A 21,377-nucleotide genomic window follows, 5' to 3' on the forward strand; every position below is an offset into this window, starting at 1 on the left:
AGTTGCAAGTCGAAGTGTCCTTGAGCAAGGCACTGAACCCCCAGTTGCTTCCCGGGCGCTTCACCGCAGCCCACTGCTCCTTAATAACTAAGGATGGGTTAAATGCAGAGAACTAATTTCCCCTTGGGGATTAATAAAAGTGTATATTCTTATATTCTTACAGGCACCTGAAGACTTAACCAACTTATTTTTTCACTGAAATACACTCTTCATACAAAATGGTTTAGAGTAGCAGAACGATGTCGCGGCGGACTGCTGCCGCATTGTTTTGTGTGTTTTATTAAAAAGTCCGCTCCCGAAGGCTCCGGCTGCGGTCGATCAGAACCAACACCTCCCTCCACATGAACACTTTCTTCCCATCAGCCGTTAGGTTCATAAATAAATCCCGGGACCCCCACCGACTCAGACATCAGCAGGACTATATCTTAAAGTGTCACGGTGTACATATTTTCTCTATTAACATACACAACACTTTAATAATATACTTGTTTTAACGTACTCTTATGTTTGTTTACCATATTTTCTATTACAAAATAGTCTCATGCTATTGCACTGTTTATTGTTATGCACTATTCACTGAGCCAAATTACTTGTATACTTGCAAAAAACAGTTCTGATACTGATTTTTGGAAATATCCCTATGTAAAACCTTTAGTCGAGGAAGAAGTGCGCACTACTATAAATTGATAATATATCTTAGATATTAGCATTAAGCAGCTATAGTTTTCAAAACCACCCAACATCCTTCTTTAAGTTTGTAAGTGTGAATATTTTCCTTTTTGAATTAGCGTCCAGACACTTGTATGAGTAACGTGTGGATAAATGGCAGAAACACAGGAAGTAGAACTAATACAAACGGTAAGAGGAAGAACCAGTTGTCTTTTTGATATAGATTAAATGCCGAAATCCCATAACGGGTGCATGGACATGTGAAGTTAAAGGGTTCTGTACAGTGTGATTATGTCAATAATTAATGAGCAGAAAGCCAAGTGAGAGGGTTTTTATATTAGCTGCAAAATGCTCTTCTTTTTCTTTCACCATGGAAGTGATTAGAGATCCATTGTCTGAAACATTTGCTGAAACCAAGGGATTGTCAGAGTTCAACGCTAAACTAAAATTGGACACATGGTGATCATATTGTTGTTTTCCATTTATGACCTGGAGGTCAGATATGCAGACTAAAAAGTCATTGTTCAATTTCAAAGATGCTGAATTAAATACAATCTCCCACTAACAGTGTCTCATATTACTCGTAATGATTTTTATGCAGGTTACAATCTGATCATAAGAATATACAGACAATAATTCATGAAACACCTTATTTACATGATCTGTTTGTCGGCCACGATTGTTTGTTCTCATGGACGGCCGACTGGCACTTCAAATGTTGTTGCCGCAAAGTATTGTGGGGCAGCATCATCTCCTTTCCTTTCATAAAGTAAGGACCAGTGTTTCCTATGCTAAAGGAGCTAAATAAGGAAGCATTCAAGCTCCTTTCCTTCCTTCCGGTTACAGAAATCGACCAGCACTTATCATGGCGGCCACTTAGATACGTCTGGTGTATTTCGCACCGTGAGGAACCTTCCGAACCAAAAAGGACTATTCGACCGCCAAGAATTTTGGCTGTCGCGCATGTGTTTGGCATTAGTAAACATTTACACGAAAGTACAGGCATTTCGCAGTATATTTATAAATGACTTAGTTCTATGTTTGTGTACTTTTAACTTTTGTAATATGTGAATCTTTCAATAAAAGGTCTTTCTGCATTTCCACCGGCACCCCACCTGTAGTACCACAGTTTTAGAACCACTGACATAAACCAACATTGAAAAAGTAGTCATAACTCTAATCTATGTCAATTACTGTACATTTAAATAAGATGATACATTCTATATGAATACAGTGATGACCCAATTATTTTCTAATGTGTAAAACAGAAAATAATGTCAAATTGTAGTCCAGAAATTGTGCATTAAGTGCATATTTAATAATAAATAATCTTGTGCATGATGGTATGGATTGCATTTCAAAGCAGGTTACCAGCAATTTGTCACGCATCAGACTTTTGGAAGAAACCCAAGCCTGCTGTTTTGTGTGTAGCTAAAAAAAATGGTCCTTTAGAAAATGTGTACTTTTCTTTGGCAATCTTAAATTAGCAGACATTTTCAAAAGATGCATTTGAACTTCAATACAAAGTAAGAAATACATATCGCTAATGTTAAGGAAGCAGCAAGAGTCAACGAGCTGAAGAAAGGCACAGAGTGGGTCTCCTTCATCGTTTCTTCACTCCTGCAGTTTGAACTGGAAAGAGCTGGTCCTCCATTTGCTTGTGTCACAGTTGAGCATGGTGCGCTCGGTGAAGGTCACGGTACCCTCTGCGTCGATCAGGATAATTGTGTTGGCCCTAAATGAGCCGGGACACAAGCAAACAAACAAATACATTTCACATTAACAATGGAAAAGCAGGTGACCTTTGACCTATTGGCCACAGCCTCTGTATCCCCTTAGTCCACAGTGGCATCCCAGCACAGACAGGCTGATTGTTACACTGGGGATGTTCACACACCGTCAGTGACCTCGGGTAAAGGCAACCAGGGGGGAGAGCGGAGAGATTAAGAGGAAGTGGAACACACTGACCTTGTGCCATAATGAGCGTAGCGAACAAACACTGCGGACTGAGCCTCGATCTCGGGCTTGCTGTAACCGTTATTCTGGCCCTCCAGAACTGGATCAGGCGTGTTTCTGTGAAACAAACCCACAAGACACTTCTTTGAGAAGCTAAACTTAAATTAATAAAAAAACTGTCTCAGTGGGTGTTCAGCACTCACAGTTCCTCATTGCAGAGGACGTTGAGCAGCTCTTGCATCAGTCCATCGCGGGACAGGGACTGGTCACTGACGACGCTGGTGAAGTGACTTTTTCCTTGCAGCACTTTCCTCCATGGAGTGTCCAGCAGCGAATTACTCAAGCCGTAGATTCCTGCCGAGGGTCATTTGAAGGACACAGACATACACTATTGAGCTCTGCTGGAGACCCTGTGGCAGGAAATTAATAAACAGACAATCTGATATCAACATGGAAACATGAATGGGCCATCGGCCGAGAGGAAAGGACAGTTTCTACAGCAACCATAGTAAAAAAAAAAAGGAAAGAAAACAAACCTTGTTTTAGATGGATGGGTTCAGGGCTGCCTCTGTTTCCATAGTAACACATTATGTCTTGTTTGGCTCTACACGGGACACAGTAGGATGGAAAATTACAGATTGCATTTAGGGATTAATAAAGTGGTTCTTGTACAATTATGGAGGCTTTGTCAGAGTCACAATGCTTCTCTGCTCTTGAAATAAACACAAATACAGAAAATATATCTATTTTGCATCTTCTAATATATTTATATCTTTTCAGTTTTCTCTAGCTTTTGGGATGCATCTTATTATGGGGATATTAATGTAGTTTATATTCATGGTGTCCTATAGAAAAATATGCATTCTGGATCTACTCATCCCCTTTTGCATCTCACTATCTTATGCAACTATAATTGTTTTATCTAATTGTGTGTGGTAGAATTAGAGTTGCTATTGCCCATTATTTTTTGTATTATTTTATTGGGTATTGTGAACCTGTTGGATTCTCCGTTAATCTGCACCTGATTATTTAAAAGGCACACCTGATGGAAAGCAAGCACAAAGCTTGAAGAACCAACATGCAAAACACGTGGTTCGCTCCTTCTCGTTGTTCTATAATCTTTTAATAAAACAGTGTCCATCCTGGTATGCCGGCTTGTGCTCTAATCTTTTTCATTTACAACGACGACGATGTTCAGAGAAGTACTCTGGAATAGGGAATCCTGTGAATGGGGTGCTCAGGGTGAGAAAGAATATGAACAGTGCACCTGCAATTTACTTTGCAGTCTTGGAAAATAGGAATTAACAAGCCAGTTTCATTTGTAGAGGCAATTCAAATGGGAAAATACGAGGGCTGTCAGCGTTAACGCGTTAATCTATGCGATTAATTTGGCCGCGTTAACGCACTAAAATATTTTAACGCAACTTTGTTTACTTCCGGTGTTCGTTGAAGTTTTTTCACTCCCCTGAATTTCAAACCGCGGCAGTGCGGTTTGACACTGTTTCCGTTTTTAAAACAATTATTTCTCCGCAAAAATAAGGAGCAGAAATCAGTTTTAACTCGTGGATGAATCAGTCGGGTTTCCTCCTCCGCTCCTTCCTCCCGTCTCCCCCTCTGAGGAACGGAGGGGCGACGTGTCGGGTGACGCGGCGCGGAAAGATCTCGTCACACGAAACCTTCACTGTGATTGGTCAATCCGTTTGTCTGTCAACATTTTGCGAAAAAAACAACCAATGAATAGGGATGGGCATCGAGAACCGGTTCTGTTTTAGAACCGGTTCCCAGTGAACCGATTGTTTGGGATCGGAGCCCAAAATCTCTTTTTCTTCTAACGGGTCCTCTGTGGCGCGTTGCGCAACTTACTTTTTAGTTTCTTCAGACTGCAGCAAACATGGCAGCGAGAAGAAGCTAAAAGTTTGGCTCTCTTCTCACCGAAAAAAAAACAACTACTTCGCTTAACGTGTGTCAAAAAAAAAAATATTCAAGGGAGGATACAACTAATATGAATAAGCATTTGAACACAGCGTGAAATTTAATGACAGGAATGTCATGTGTTCGATGCAGCAGCTCAGCTAACGTCGGCGCTTCATCTCTTTCTGTCCAAGGTAAACCTCCAAAGTGATCACAACCACTCACTGTGTGAAGCCATTTGCCTTTATTGTGTGGAGTCGATCAAGTTATTCTGTCCCTTCGTTTGAAGCACATTTGAGAGCTGGGCATTGGTCTCCATAGATCACTTCACGCTGGATTGAAAGTCCAGTTTTGAGAAATGTTTGATCGTGAACGGTATTTATTATGGAGGGCGTAGTTATCAGCAAAAACGTTTTATTATCGTGTAAACCATTATTAAACTGAGAGCGATTTTAATCCATTATTAAATTTAGCATATAGCTACTTAGCTAGCTTAGCAGAATCTTCCATTGTCACCCTACATTGAGGCAGAGGTCGGTTTTGCCTCTCCCTAATGGCTGGCTTTATGTCAGCTCAAGCGAGCGATTTTTTTTTTGTGTTTGTTTCATGAGGTTCAGAGTCAGACCGTTCAGAGGCTGGTAGTTTGTCTCTCACAGGCTACACAGCACGCCTTGTACACCTCCTCATATCTTTGTGTTCAGGCATCCTCCAGCCCATCTGAGAGTGTTCTCCGGCTGGAGACACAATAAGTCCTGAGAGATCGTATCCTCCCTTGATGATCCATACAATTGATGGTGCACACTTGTATTGCCACTGCTAGTTTCAGAACATGTTTAAATTAAACAGAATACATTTTATTTAAGTTATGTAAGTTTTATTTTAAGTTCAATATTTAAAAAAGTAAATGAAAGAAAATTAATGTGAATAAACCCGTTTGTGCTCTTTTTTTTCCCAAAGCCAAAAAGAGAGAGAGAGAATAAATCGAAATCGAATCGAATAATCGAGAGGAATCGATATATCGAATATAAAATCTTATCAATTCTCATCCCTACCAATGAACACTCAGTAAATCACAAGGACCTCCCACCTCACAGGTGAGGCTCATTAGCAACCTGTCAGTCAGAAGCCAGCGAACACGGCGCGAGGACAATGTGCCTCATTGTATAGAGCTGAGATTGTTCTGGAATGTTTGATGTAGAACACGTGGGGATGTGTCATATGCAAACGCCTGTTCAGTGTTAAAGATGACAGGACCAATGGGGTCTCTATATACTTCTTTTTTTTACTAATCTGGATGTTTCACTGAAGAAACAATTCATCATCCACAATATTAAATACCTCACTGGCACTTTATAGGTAGGAGCCTCTTTGAAAACACAGCTCTGTGTGAAGTTTTGTCTTTAAAAAGAAGAAAAACAACTTTTAATCGCGATTAATGAATTTCAAAATGTGCGATTAGTTAATTTTTTTTAATCGATTGACAGCCCTATAAAATATCCAACAGCATCATTAATTGCAGCATTTAAATTCATCCTAAAAGGAACAACTGGGGAAAACAAACACTTCAAAATACAAATTAGTGCATAAAATCATTTAGTTATGGTGTTAGATCTCTAAGCAAAGTCCTCAGTTAGAGGGAATGTATTCAGCGTGTAAAATATGTCTGACATCAAGGGCCTGTGTGAAGGCTTGGGTACACGAGAGTGAATAATAAGTTATGACCAACTCCTTTGAACCAGCAGCGGAATTAATTTTTTATGTCAATTTTATGACAGCCATACCAGTGGCATCAGTCAATCTGAAGTGTGGCGCAACACTGTTTCAACAAGGGTTCCCCGTCAAGAACTGGCAAGACAGGAGCAGAATATGAGGCTGAGGTCGAAGCTCAATCTTTATGAGCTTTAAAAGACTGATCTCTTCAGTACATCAACATGTTTGCCATAAAACAAATTAACAATGATTTAATATTGGATGTTCGGAGCGGACACAATTCGACAATTAATTGATGCATTGATAGACAGAACATTCACCACCCACTACTTTATAATCGCCCTCTAGCGTGTGTCCAGGCAGCTGAGGGAGAATCCTCAAAGCTGTAAATTGACATTACATACTCTCTGAAAACACATCAAAGACCTTAATATTGTTTCCAAGTTTGACCCAAACCCAGCTGAGCAGTCTGAATAAACAGCTGCTTTTCCTGTGTTCCTATGGTTACTGTGAACACAGTAACGACGGTCAATGTTGACTCTGGTGACAGTCGTCACCCCTCACACACGCATGTACACAGGAGCTGCTCAGTGGGAACCAGGAGGCACTGGAACCGTAAAGAAAACTGAAGAATCTGTAAAGTGCTTAATCTATTGTCATGCATGCTGTGGCACTAAACTCATCAATAGCTGGAAGGCCTGGTGTTTATGTTCATGTTTACACACTTTGCCCGTGACATGCATCTAATTGATGGTGGTGGCAGCAAATGGAGGATTTGCAGGGTGATGACTGTATTTCTGCTATTTGAAGCAGTTTGGATTATAGAAAGTCACATCAGGTGTGCTGTGGGTAGATTTGGGCTGAGATGAGGGAACAGCCACTGGGCAGAGAGAGAGAACGAGGGGGGAAGAGTGGAAAGCCGATTTTTTTAGACCTCGGTAAGAGAGGTAATCAGTATGCTGGCTGGGAAACGACCTAATGAAGAGTCCTCTATACTGAGGCTTCGGAGCAGTTTCCCCATCGCCAGCTGTGGTGTGTAGTTGCCTGGAGATGGTTGGATGAGTTTTGGACATCATCAGTTCAGAATGTAGATGGGCATGTTGGTGGGGGCTCCTGGGTAACGGCAGCATGTACTCCCATATCCAAACACACATCTGTGCGTGTGCACCCACACATGCAGAGATTAAAGGCATGTAAATGCTGTTTGGTGCATTTCGAGCCACACTTGCTATGTTAGTCTGTCGGTCCGTCCACCGCCGAGTGAACTCTCTCAAAAGCTGGTGGATGAGTTCTCATAACATGAGGTTCAGATATCCATAGAGCCGAGAGGATGGATGTCTTTGGAGATTCCCTGACTTCTCCTTTGGCATCATCACAACACTGACATGTGTAGTTAGACGTAAAATAGGTCAATAACTATTGGATGGATTGCCATGAAATTTGGTATTGATATTCACATTCCCCTCAGGAATAATTTAAATATGTTTGATGATCCTTGCTGAGCCCAGATACAAAGTTGCAATTATAAACTAAATTATACTGATATTTCCATGTGGTATCCTATTTCGACAGCAGACTTGATAAATACAATACCATAATATTATTATATAACGTTGGTAACGAAATCTTATCACACATGACCTAGAAATGTGTGTCTGATCCTATGTAGGCTGACTTTATGCAAGACAAGATAATCTGATTCAGATCTGGTCCTGATGAAAAATATCACAAGGCCAGAATTAAAAATGTGTCCATATTTTGTGGCCCTTATTGGACATCTGGATTCCCTATAAACAAGGAAGGATATTTGAGCCGTTTACTGTGAGCATCTAGTGCTAAAATATTGGAAGTGCGAAATGTGTGCATCTGATGCTCCATTGTTTGTCTTCAGTTCATCCAAGTTTCCACCAAGACTTACAACACAGAGATATTCAATGCTATTTATAATATCTTGGCAATGAATTTAAAGTGAGTGACAAATGTATCAAAAAGCCAGAGGGAAGATTGGATATGCAGCCTTGAGAGCATCAAGCAGAGAAAATCCTCAATCTAAATATGAACACATGTAGCTCCACAGAGGGAAGGTTAGGATGTACAACTCGACCCCAAAGGGCTATAGATTATGAATCAAGGATATCATGGTTTAACAAGCATCACAATTAAGAAGGACAAATACATAAATCATGGCCAGACTACAATATGTCAATGCCTCTCTGGCTGACACACACACACACCTTATAACTGGTGGGAGCATCAGGTCACTGCCACCACGTCATAAACCATGTGCTGGTTCCAGATGAATGAGAAAGCCTCTAAATTGTAAAATAGTGCTACTCTATGTACCGCGAGATGTTGTGATTGACGCCGTACTTTCATCCGAGTTGCTGGCACACCACAGTGGAAAACCAAAGGGCTGGTGAATAATGGTGCGTCTTAAGCTTTCTGTTCCAGTGTCGTCTCTATCTGCAGAGGAAGCAGCTCCCTTCAGATGAGTGTTTGAGGAGGGAAACAGACACGGTGCGTCCACAGCACGAGGCTCTGGTCAGGGATGTCCGCCCTCGATGACAACACAGGCAAAGCGGGAGACATAAGGCATTATTATGACAACATAAACTCACTGGGTTCACTTGTGTGTCATGAGCGTGGGGTAGCACCTCATTCTTTCATTTCAGAGGAATGCCACTGGGGCAGTGCAGGCGTAACTACGGCTCCCGGTCTTAACAAGGACATTTGCATACCTTGATGGCTTTAGCCTATCAAAGAAAGAGAAAAAAAAGCTATCCAATTGCTTTTTAGTCTTATTTTAAAAGGAGGAAAAAAAGGTAATACTGAAGCTGCAAATTGCGACTATTTTGTGTTGTTTAAGTTTCTCGACCTGAAATGGATCCATTCCCTTCATAAGGTGCTCAACACGCGCTAGAAGTGCATACAACAGCAACAGTGCCGACAGGACCAATATAGCATGTATATTATACACGTGGGGCTGTATTACGAGAGACACTCAACATTTTAAGAGTTTGGAGGGTGGTAAACCAGCAAGTCCATGTCTTAGATATCATGGTTCTCATCTCACAAGTCAGCCAGAGAGACATTTCATCCAACCAACAGCGCTGACATTAGCTTAACTATTTACAATCTGCCAGTGACGATTGTCACTTCCAATTTTTCTGAAATCCGGGACAAATTGTTTTAATAAATTGAATCATATTGGAGCTCGGCAGCAATGACTAGCTGACATCATAGTTTTGATTCTGCATCTCTTACAACAGAAAACTAATGTATTCTGTCCAAACTAAAACGAATACTAAAAATGTGGAAGAAGGGCTGGACAAGCATAAGTAAATCCCCCTTGAGGCCAAGTTACTAGGACACACGGATCATGAGACCAAAGTCCTGTGGAAACCCGGATGTTTTTTTCCTCTTCCCTCCCCCGCCAGGGGTTAGCTCGGGGCGTGTGTTGAACCCTGAGCTGAACCTTCAACCTCTTGCTGGCAGAAGCGGAGACATGTTTCCATGCCAATAGTCTACAGGGGCCTCCGCCATGGCAACTATCTTGGTGTGCACTAATCCCGCTTTGATTTTCTCCCCTTTATCAGATCACCAAATTCAGTCAAGGCTAGGCTGGTGAGACAGAAGGAGAAGAAAAAAGCCCTCATTACTTTTAATACCGTCTAGATTTTCTTTTTCTGAAAGCCTGAAATATGAACAGTTTGTCCTTTGGAACTGTAATGCTGGCTCTTTCACAGCTCAGCAGCTGAGACAGCTCTGCCTGTTAAGCAGGCAAGAGATGAAGCAGCCTTTCCAGTTTATTCCAGTGAGGCCAGAACAGAGGAACCGAGTTACAAACAGGTTGTAAACCAGAACTTATATTTATTTGATGACAATCATCTGACAGTATTCATACCTGCAAACTCATGAGGGGTGAAAAAGGTGACAACCAGGGGGGGGGGGGGGGCAGGTAACTTTTTTCTTTTTGTCTCCACATCCACAATTGTTTGATGACACCTCAAAGCTTTTCTAACTACGGTCTTTTGATTGTTCTGACCGCAAATCTAAATAATAATAAAAAAAAATCGAAAAAATGTCCTCTGAATAATTCAGTGATCAGGCCCTAATAATAGTAATAACAACTTTACATTATCATTATATATAATATGGTTAAAGTCATTCATGAACCAACTTCCTTTTTTAAAAATTACTTGTGTGCTCTGCTGAGCTTTGAGCCTGTTCCATGATTCTGTTCCATGATTCTGTTCCATGAGTCTGTTCCATGATTCTGTTCCATGAGCCTGTTCCATGAGTCTGTTCCATGAGTCTGTTCCATGAGCCTGTTCCATGAGTCTGTTCCATGAGTCTGTTCCATGAGTCTGTTCCATGAGCCTGTTCCATGATTCTGTTCCATGAGTCTGTTCCATGAGTCTGTTCCATGAGCCTGTTCCATGAGTCTGTTCCATGAGTCTGTTCCATGATTCTGTTCCATGAGCCTGTTCCATGATTCTGTTCCATGAGCCTGTTCCATGAGTCTGTTCCATGATTCTGTTCCATGATTCTGTTCCATGAGCCTGTTCCATGAGTCTGTTCCATGATTCTGTTCCATGAGTCTGTTCCATGAGCCTGTTCCATGAGTCTGTTCCATGAGTCTGTTCCATGATTCTGTTCCATGAGTCTGTTCCATGATTCTGTTCCATGAGCCTGTTCCATGAGTCTGTTCCATGATTCTGTTCCATGATTCTGTTCCATGATTCTGTTCCATGAGCCTGTTCCATGAGTCTGTTCCATGAGCCTGTTCCATGAGTCTGTTCCATGATTCTGTTCCATGAGTCTGTTCCATGAGTCTGTTCCATGAGTCTGTTGCATGATTCTGTTCCATGATTCTATTCCATGAGTCTGTTCCATGAGTCTGTTCCATGATTCTGTTCCATGAGTCTGTTCCATGATTCTGTTCCATGAGTCTGTTCCATGATTCTGTTCCATGATTCTGTTCCATGAGTCTGTTCCATGATTCTGTTCCATGATTCTGTTCCATGATTCTGTTCCAGGAGCCTGTTCCTTCGACGTGTCCCATCAAAGATGTTTTATTGCGAAGATCACCACATCGCATGTTCTCCGTGTCTCACTCCAATCTCATAAACGCCGGCCGTCCAATCTACCCCTCCCCCCCCCCCCCCCCCGCCCCAAAACAAAACCTCTTCGGATCTACACTATCCACGTGGATGACCTATTTTGATTTCAAAATGGCGAATTTCGCCAAAAGGTGACAAGTTTGCAGGTATGAGTATTACGTGGCCACAACTCATATTTGGTCTACCTCTGGAATACATTTTAACTTGCAAAATGAATAATGTTGAGCGTATTTGCCGCTTTCTTGAAGACAAATGTGTCATTTTGCAACCGACCCTAAATACTAACGATTATCATGATGTAAACATCTTTGACTCAGCCGTATCAGTTGTTGGACCAGACACTCAGAGGGGTTTCACCCCCCCTTGCACTCACTTGAACTCTGCCGTGAGGAGGTTGAAGCCGTTGTACAAGTGGCTTTCTGCTGACACCTTCTTTAGGTACGAGTAGCTGTTCAGATCCTTGTCCATAAGGTAGTTAGACACTAGAAATCCTGCAGAGCAACAAGAGTACAAATAGATAGTTCTTAAATTATGCACTCATGAAACCAGCCTAGTTGTTAATAATAAATACATATACAACATGTACATATAAATAATATAAAAGACAAATATCTCAAACTTGCAGCACAAATTATTTCACCAGATTTTTTAGAAAGTAGCCAAAATGCTGTTCTTTTAACTGTGGACGACAAATAAACATACAGTACCAACGTATTACAAATATTTGCATTAGAAGACTAAAAATGTATTAGAAACAGTAACCTAACAAAAACAAATAGCTACAAAGTGTAAACACTGTGCAAGATACTTCACAAGAGACTCTGGAGACTCTGGATGTCTCATGTGACACGAGGCATTTGATGAGTCGACATATTTGTTGGCTCACCTCGTCCTTGTGCATCAGTGTTGAGCCGCGCTTCCATGTAGTTGGTGATTGCAGCCAGGTGGCCCCGCTTGCTGATCCCCAGCCATGACCCTCCTTCCCTTCCACTTTCAAGGTCCAGGCCTGGTAAACGCCAACGCAGTAGAATGTTTATTAAAGCAGCTCCAAGGTTCATCTTCATCTGGATGTAAAACATACTGCGTCACGCCCTCCCTAACCTCACAGGATTTGGGACTTTGTTAGTGCCAGAGGCTCAGTATCTCTTAAAAAGAAAAGCACTATGTTTCACCAAGATGCAACCCATATATATAAGTTTGAAAATAAGTTAAAAGATACCCTGTGAATAGAACTCTTTGAATAGATTTTGTACTAGAAATCTGTTTGTTGGACCAAATTTAGGATTGACTGACAACGTTGGTGAAGTGTTGCATGGTTGTTTTGATTTTTTTTGCTTCCTTATTTATAATTATTTTCCTGCTTTAACATTTTTATTTATGTGTTTTTTTATGGCCCTTCTTGGCCAGATGCATGGTTAATTTTTACTTTACTTTTATGTTTTATTATTATTATTATGCATTCTTACTTTTGAAGGTTGTATCTCTGTAAAAATACCTAAATAAAATATCAAGTATAAAAAATAAAAAACATACTGCGTGCTTTTAGTAGTCATTCAATAAGCCATTAGCAGTACAAGTACATCTTGAAATAACGACTATCACAATATTTCAAATGACAAAAAAGATTAACTGTAATTGGGATAAATAAAAAGGCTTTCTCCACAGACTGGATCAATTCTCACAATCAATACCCTTAGTATCCTCTCCTATGTTTCTGCAGATGTTACACATTGTTTTGACCCTGTTCAACACGGGTAACTCTCTCTGAAGAAGTTAAATTGATAGCGCTCCAATCGGTTCACAACACAGCAGATCATGTGAAAATATTAAATGTGTTAACAGGCAAGCACATATGTCCAAATGAATAACAATGTAATCTAAAAGGTGTCTTATGACAATGGGGAACGTCCGTGGGAAGGCGACGCCTCAATCGGCAAGCAGCAAAATGTCCTCACAAAGACAGTGAGACGACGTACTGAACTCGCCTGCATGCGTCTGATGGAACACTCCGTTGTAGCTTTGGCAGTAATTAAATAAAATCAGTCTATCAATACATCTGCTGTTTTCTTTTCACATTCCTCTTCTTCAAATGACATGGCGTGTGCAGTACACTTCCCGGAGATCAATAAAGACGAGTCCACTTACACCGACAGTGACCGAGAGAGCCATATGGTCTCGCTCCTCTGGGAGTGGATGGAACGCGAGCCGGATCCCACTGGGAGCGATAGCTCACTTCCCTTCTCGTCATGCTAAGTCTCCTTCAGTCCCCGGCCTGCCCACCCCCCCCCCCCCCCCCCCCCAGCCCTGCAGAAAAGGCAGAGACATTTATTCCTGTCACATGGGATAAAAGCGGCCATCAATTAAGAGCCCACGACTGGAGTCCTGACCCCTCTATTACAGAGGGGAGAAGGAGACTAATAACAAAGGGGCGGGCATTTCCTCCTTTGGCAGAAAAAAAAAGAAAAAAGATGATTGATTTCCTCTGCTTGGCCATAATGTGTATTGGACATCAGTCAATTGAATATAGTTTACTGCGGGTGGGGATATCCAGTGACGGAGGGGATGAGAATTGGATTCTGAGATGGACGAGACAGATTTCTCCTTAATTATTGAAAGCCATTTAGCTTTGTATAAAACTGTATTCAAACACGACTAAATAGCCAACATCTGCTGCATTGTCTCAGAGCCAACAGAGATATTCTAAAAGTCGAACCCATATTCCATTGGTTTTGATTTAACAGAAATTCTTCTTCATTGTTTAAATATATTATCCGTTGCCGGATTTTGTATCGTTTTTGTTTGCATTGTTTTACCGTTTTGGCCACATCTTCTTTGCTAAAGAGCCTTCCAACCTCGGGGACTTATCTGGTCAAATAAAAGCCAGAAAGATAGAGAGACGCTGTGGGTCAGTCTTTCAATTCGAGGAGCAGTGGTTCAATCCCCGCATCCGCTAGCCATGGGCGATGTGTCCTTGAGCAAGACACTTAACCCCCCGATTGCTCCCCGTGGCCGTGTGTACGGTGTATGAATTGTAACATAAAGACGAAGCATGCGCTTCAAAACACAACAAACTGGTATAACTTGCTTTAGGTTTACGCCCAGCAGGAAGATGTGTATGCAGTGCTCACATGTACCGACTTACCGCTGAGGAGCTCGGTGTTGCTCCCCCAGAAGTCTGCAACTTTGGACGGCCTGCTGTAGAACTCATCTCGGTTTGCAGCCAAAATTAGCCTGGAGAGAGGGAGCGAGAGGGGTTTAGAAGTTGTTCTGTTATTTGTGTGTTATTCAGGGAGTCTTGTTTTATTCGCTCTCGCCGTGATCCAATGAGGTCTTAAAGAAGGCACTCGTGGGTCTCATGAGCAGATCCACCAACAGACTCCATCCTTATGGCTAATGAGTTTGTAGACGGACCATATCACGACAGATTTGCAGGATTTAGTGGAACAGATTTGCTATAATAATAATCAAAGTCACTCTCTGCCTTCATAAAGGCCTCAGATGTTGCAGTACAGTTATATTGCAATTTGATGGAGGATGATGCGGGGGACACAAAAGGCCAAGGTTACAGGGAGGAGGAGGTTTTTTGATGATTACCAAAGAAGAGAGGATCAAAGGGTAGGGGACCGCTGAAGGACATGCCAATATAAAAGCAACAGACAACGTGTCTTTATAGACAGAAAATAAAGAGAAACGCAACTTGGGATCAAAGTGTCCGAGCTGTGTCAGTGCAACACAGCAGCTTTGCTTTTTATTTCCTTTTCAGTGCATTGTAAATAACAGATATATCAACACTGATGTTATGAGATATCAATTAAGTATTCACATTCTACACAGTTAAACTCATTGTCGTGGAAAATGGATATTAAATATGAAGAAATGTATCATTTGTTCAGTGTCCCCCACACTTTGCATTTTGTCTGTGAGGAGGCTCTGGGTATCCAGAGAAGTGTGAGACTGAGGAGGTCCTGATCCAGGGGGAACCAGGGTAGGACATTTACATATTTTTTAGGGGGCAGTTTTTGCCCCCAATGACTGAAAAATTGGGGGCACTTTTTGAAACTTGTGAAATAACATTTAACCTTTGTTCAAACATAATAAATATACTTATTTAGGCTCACAGTATTGGAGAAATTCTAATTTCTTGGATTATTTTAACAAAAAAACAAGCGAAAACATAAACTAGACGATCATATTCGGATTTATTCTTTTTAATTTGTGGTTATTTATTGTTATTAGATTTTTTTTAACAACTATTAACAATTTATAACTTATTTCTTTGTTTTTTCATAATTAAAAATTCAATTTGATTATTGTTTTGTGTACCCACCTTGTACAGGCAATACAGATAGGACACACAAAAAAGAACAAAAACAAACGCGATTAAATTATCAGAATTATTAGAGGAAATTATGGGGGCATCTTTTGCCCCTCTCCTATTGATATGAGGGGCACCATCATATTTCTTTAGGGGCAGTTTTGCCCTTTGCCCTGGTGTATTTCTGATGCTGGGGTGAACCATTGTGAGGTCCCCTCCCTGGCGTTGTGTCGACACAAGCCTCTGCATGACGGGGGACGTGCAATGTAACCAACGCGTTGGTTTATCTGCCTCCATGCAAGCCGGACCAAGATATCCTGTGACATTTTCTTTTGTAATAAACATATATTTAAGTGACGACAACTGAGGCTCTTTGAGTTATTCGTCCGACTGAAGATTGACGTAAAAGTGGAAAATGTATTGATGTATCTCGACGGATCGAGATAAAGCGTCTCGTCTCACCACGAGACTGCCCTGCGTCGCTAAGCCAACCAGGTGTTTTATCAGTTTGTATTGCATAAGCAAGGCTACAACGCTAACATTTACTGTGACTATCACAAATGAACAGTTGGACCGGTGTCAGACGCAGGCTGTACTACATCTCGCCCTGCATTATTAATCAGCCTGCCGGTGAGTAATGGTGCCATTATGTTCATGGCCATTAACGACTACAAACTGCAATGTGACCCGTGTGTCTCATGCAACGCCGGCCATTAGATTCTCTACCAGCCGGGCACGACGTACACAAAGCAACACACACACACATACACACGAGCCCTCATCCAGCTCATTTCACCCATACAGTAATAATGAAACAGGAAATGATTATGTTGCTCAGAGGAGAAGATGACTTATCACCGTGTGACCTTTGTAAACACAAATTAGCATTTTAGCAGAGACTCATGGACGTGTGTGTTTGCTGCTGCGTGAGCCTGCACAGCACCAACACACACACATATATACACATATATATATATGCAGCTTAGTCATTTATACTAATTGTTGCACATTTATAGAACTTGAGTTGAGATCATTGAGCTGTGGATTTAAACCCTGCAGAGGAGCACTCATACAGCCTTTGGGCAAGCTGCACAGGCCAAAGAAAGGAAGGAAAAGCAAATGAAATCTATTGACCTCTGTAATAGCTGTATGTTCCTTCTAAGCCTACAATGTCACCCCCCCCCCCCTCCCCCACTCGCTAATAATCTTGTATGGGAGTTTGTATCTTGTTAAGAACAAACAGATAACCCCAAAAAGCCGAACAAGGTCGACCTCTGAGCATTGAGTGGTAATGACAACCTGTTCCCATGGCACTGTGTGAGCCACAACTGTTCCACAACACAAAGCTCACACTAATGATGCGACACCAAGAAGAGCATCTGCTATCGGATCCTGAGGGGGAAATCACGTGCGAGCCGCTCTGATCACAGTCAGCCAGCTGCATCGTGTTGGAGGGACGGGGAGAAGCGGCGAGGTATCGAAGCGCTTCATGAATACCCAACTCGGTGATTTGGGGGCTCGGTAGCAGCCACTTTAGGTTTGTGTGGAGTTCTGTATTTAAGGATTTTCGTGTTTCAAAACTGTTTTTGGTGGCTATGTGACTTTTTCTTCATGTTGTTGATATCTGAAATGATTCACGAGATGAGAAAACAACTGCCACGGGGAAGATCAGGGAGTCACCAAGATCAAGGATATCCATCTAGTCGCCGGCAGGAAGCGTTAGTGCGAAACCAGACATCTCAGCCTCATGGTTGCACGAGAAGAAAAGGTCACGGGATCATCACCATGAAAGTCTCAATCAAAAAATGCTGGCAATCCGTCCAACAACTGTTGAGATCTTTCAGTGTGGACCATCGCGGAGGAATGACCACCAGACACTGACATCCTGAGACGCACACAGGGCTAGAAATACAAAGATCTTATTGACAGGCTGCTGTAATATATAATGAGCATATTCATGCTCCCACAGGGATCAAACTGTACTCTTAAGATAGCGTTTGGGTCAAACTTACCAACTGCACATATAATCAATGTTATTGGCATATTGCCATAAGTATCACTCCGAAGGGGATAAACACTTTTTGACGTTTTCATATTACAACGTTTTTATTTATTTATTGCAGCACTTAAACCCAATTTAATCTGTGTATTCTGAACATTCCTTTTGATTTACACATAAACGCAGCAAAATAAAACTACTTCTGCAATAGTAGCCTCTATATATAGCACTGATGTAACCACAGCAGGACACCGTAGGCTTCACCTTTCCCCAGGTTACGGCCTGAGTCAGAGCTCATACCTCTGCTCTGACCTCCTGAGTCAGACTCCCAGAGGGAAGGACAGAGATGGACGATGGCCAGGTAGAGGGTGCACTCTCAAGCTTAGTGCGATAATAATGTGCTGAACTTGACATCACCCCGTAACTCACAATGACAGCATATAGTGCACTGCTCTGTGCTGCCCACTGAAAGAAGTAAGCATTAACAGGCAGTTAGGGCACACAGAGGTTGTAAAAACATTCAGTCAGTGCTTTAAAATGGCAAATTTGATACAAATATTAGCTGTAAGTTTTAGCGTAAGCAAATGCAAAATTTGACATCCACTAAAAGAAAAACGAGCAAGATTGACACCTCCAAAAGCAGATGCCATATTTCTATAAAATAGATAAAACAGAAAACTCTCTTAACTCCTTTGTCACTATACTGTTGTTTGTATGTGCACCTCTCGAAGTGTCGCACGAGAGAATCCTGGAGCAAGATGAAATACAGACTATTGCAGCATTGCCGAGTATGACAGCTGCGATGTCAAGACTCGACACCTGAAAGGGTTTTCCCCATATATATATATATTTTTAACGCATCTATATAAAACTTCACTGCAGCCATATAATGCAAACAGAGAGAATATTTCAAACCCAGCTCTTTTTTTATAAATATTGTTTTATAGTTGCACCAAAAATAAATATCATGCGAATTGTGTATACTCACTTCTCAAAATTATAGCTTATTGGGTATCTTCTGAAAAACAGCCTCATAACACTGTTTATCAAGATGGTCCAATTAGTGGGTACCTCTGGATTTTAAAGGTGTACATAAACACTGCAGTGCCAACACCAAAAGTGCACATGTTCTTATCGTCTTTGATTCTAATGTATGCGTTTTCCCACTGAAATTGTATATAAAGACACATTTGTCAACTGCTCAAGCCGAGAGAAATCTTCAGTTAGCAGCTGCCTCTGTTAGAGGTTTAGAGGCAGCTTCCTGGTTTGCTCTAACACTTATAAGGATACCTGAACGTTTGCAACATAGCGATAGCTAAGTGCCAATTAAAGTAGACTTTTTACACATGTTTCATGATTGTCTGGAAACATGATCTACCATATTCTCTTTGCAACTCCTTTCTTTTGGAATTCTCTTTCTGGGACAGCACGACTGACCAAATTAGCCACTTTACATACTTACCTTGTGTCGAGCACAGTAAGAATCTAGCTCGGACTGCTCACCTGTAGGCATTTTTGGATGCGGGCCGGGGGTCAAACTTGAAGAAGATTATACACATGGATGGATCGTGGGATTGATGACAAAGTTTCACTCAATCCTCGCCTGCCTTCAAATCCGAGTCATGTCTGACAAAAAGAAAGACAACATAAATCAGAGAAGTCTTTAGTGTTGGTGTATAAGATGGATGTGTGCTGACTGTAGACATTAAACATCAGTTGTGAACGTTTTGGAAAACAGGTCTGGGTGTGTTTCAATTTTAGCGAGAATGTGCAGCCTTATATGACAACCACTAAAATATACTTTACTGATTAACTGAAGACAGGGCTCTCAAGTTTTGAAGACAGGCAAGAGTGACATTCCCAGATACAACAGATACGGTTTTTTCTCTGATTGGCTATTGTGTAGCCCATTTCTTTTTTTTGATTGGCTGATAAGTGGCTCCTCACAGCAGAACTCCAGGGGAGCGCTTGATTCCTCCACGGTGAGGGCAGCGCGGCCAGCTCATGTTTGCGCGCTGCGGCACATTAAAACATTAAATAGCCAAGAGTTTTTTTCAGCGTGAGAAATACGATGTGTGGCGGGAGTGCGTGACTTAAGACCGAAATGCGTGAGTCTCACGCTCAATGCGTGACACTTGAGAGCCCTGTGAAGATACTATACTATTGATTACGTCGATACTTACACCGTGTAATTAGCTGTAGGAAAACAAATGGACCATCCAGAGTGCATGCTGCGTGTCCTCCTGTGCACATGACCAATGTTCACAATAGTAAGTGTTAGGCATGTGATCATAAAAGGTTTATTATCCTTATCCTATTTTTAACTGTCAGCAAAGGTTGCTATACATGACACAGCCGCGTCCGTGATTCACAATGTCATTCAATGGTGACGTTACCGAGCGAGCAACTTGAAACTATGGAACGTTTCAGCGCAACTTAACTTAAGCCACAACGAGCTAACGTTAGCATGTGTGCAGTCGATTACGTAAAGACGGAGAAACCATGCACATTTTCGCTGACGTTGCCTACGTAACGTTAGTTATGCACGTAGAACTACACATATTAACTTCTAAGCTAATTGTTTACCTGCTGCATTCAACACCGTAAGGGTCGCTAGTCGTACTCGCTAAAAGGAAGTGTACACACGGAATCCCCTCGATTTGAGTCTCCAGTCGCCTCTCCAGCGGGCGTGAAGATTCATTCTCTATGTGTTGGCTTGAATCTCGCCCACCCCGGCAGTGTCAATGAATAAAACGAGTGCTCTTCCAACGAGGCGACTCTAAATCGAGCTGTGATTAGTCAGTTCACAAGAAATAAAGCAACCACATACCGACAGAAAAAAAGGAATAATCACGTTTCCGGTTATTTCAAAATAAAAACGAGTAGTATAAACATGCTTTCGTAAACGTATTCAAACCATTAGACTTGGCTTGTTGATACCAGAGCTAAATTGGAATTCAAATATGTTTCTTTGTTGACTTTAATTAGATACAATGATTAAGCTTTCAACAAATTATGCTCCAAAAAAAATTCATTTGACTGAAATGGACATTGATTTCAGTCCCAAGTCTGAAAAATAATACTACGTGCTGAATTACTATAGCACCTTTAATAAGGATCATACAGTAAAAACACACCAGCAAATGAATACATGATTACTCAAAATCATAACATATGGTATACACTATCTTAACATGTAAAAAGAAAATAACTGCTATTTGCGGATTTCATTTTGCACAGAAAAACTATATTGTACTGTATATGTTATATTCTGGTATTTGTGTGGCTATGATAACTTTTACTTTGAAAACATATTCACTAGACGTTTTCTTTGTATTTGTGCTGACTTAACAATGTCAGAGTACCAGTGAACATAACAATAGGAGCATCGAATCTAGAGAAATAGAAGAAGGAACATGTTAAAATGAAAGCTAATAAAGAACCTAGACATATGAGTGTCTGAACTGATATTCTGTGTTTTGTGACATCTAAAGAGCGAGTTAGCAGAATCATATTTTTCCATAAAAAAGTATACCATTGACTAAACTTACCAAATGAAAGCATTTAAATGAACAACAAGAGGAAATTATAAAATAGTTATACAGATAAATCAGCAAAAAGTAATTCACAAATGTCCTCCAGCACTCTGCGAATGGTGATGGGGCGGAGACACCTTGTGACCGACAGTCTCCAG

At 41.2% G+C, this 21,377-nt stretch overlaps 1 protein-coding gene across 1 annotated transcript; it reads right to left on the minus strand.

Annotated features, from left to right (window-relative positions):
- Positions 1 to 985: 985 nt before the first annotated feature.
- Positions 986 to 20,413, minus strand: tango2 (transport and golgi organization 2 homolog (Drosophila)). The gene is made up of 10 exons (XM_056418777.1): positions 20,270 to 20,413; positions 19,867 to 19,926; positions 19,187 to 19,309; positions 14,512 to 14,600; positions 12,256 to 12,375; positions 11,743 to 11,860; positions 3,162 to 3,229; positions 2,829 to 2,979; positions 2,638 to 2,742; positions 986 to 2,404 (listed from the first exon to the last, which is right to left on the minus strand). Exons 3-10 carry the CDS (start codon positions 19,240 to 19,242, stop codon positions 2,284 to 2,286), a joined length of 828 nt encoding a protein of 275 aa, XP_056274752.1. The 5' UTR covers positions 19,243 to 19,309; positions 19,867 to 19,926; positions 20,270 to 20,413; the 3' UTR covers positions 986 to 2,283.
- Between the last annotated feature and the right edge of the window lie 964 nt (positions 20,414 to 21,377).

The sequence above is a fragment of the Pseudoliparis swirei genome, chromosome 7, assembly GCF_029220125.1.
Source record: "Pseudoliparis swirei isolate HS2019 ecotype Mariana Trench chromosome 7, NWPU_hadal_v1, whole genome shotgun sequence".
NCBI lineage: Eukaryota > Metazoa > Chordata > Actinopteri > Perciformes > Liparidae > Pseudoliparis > Pseudoliparis swirei.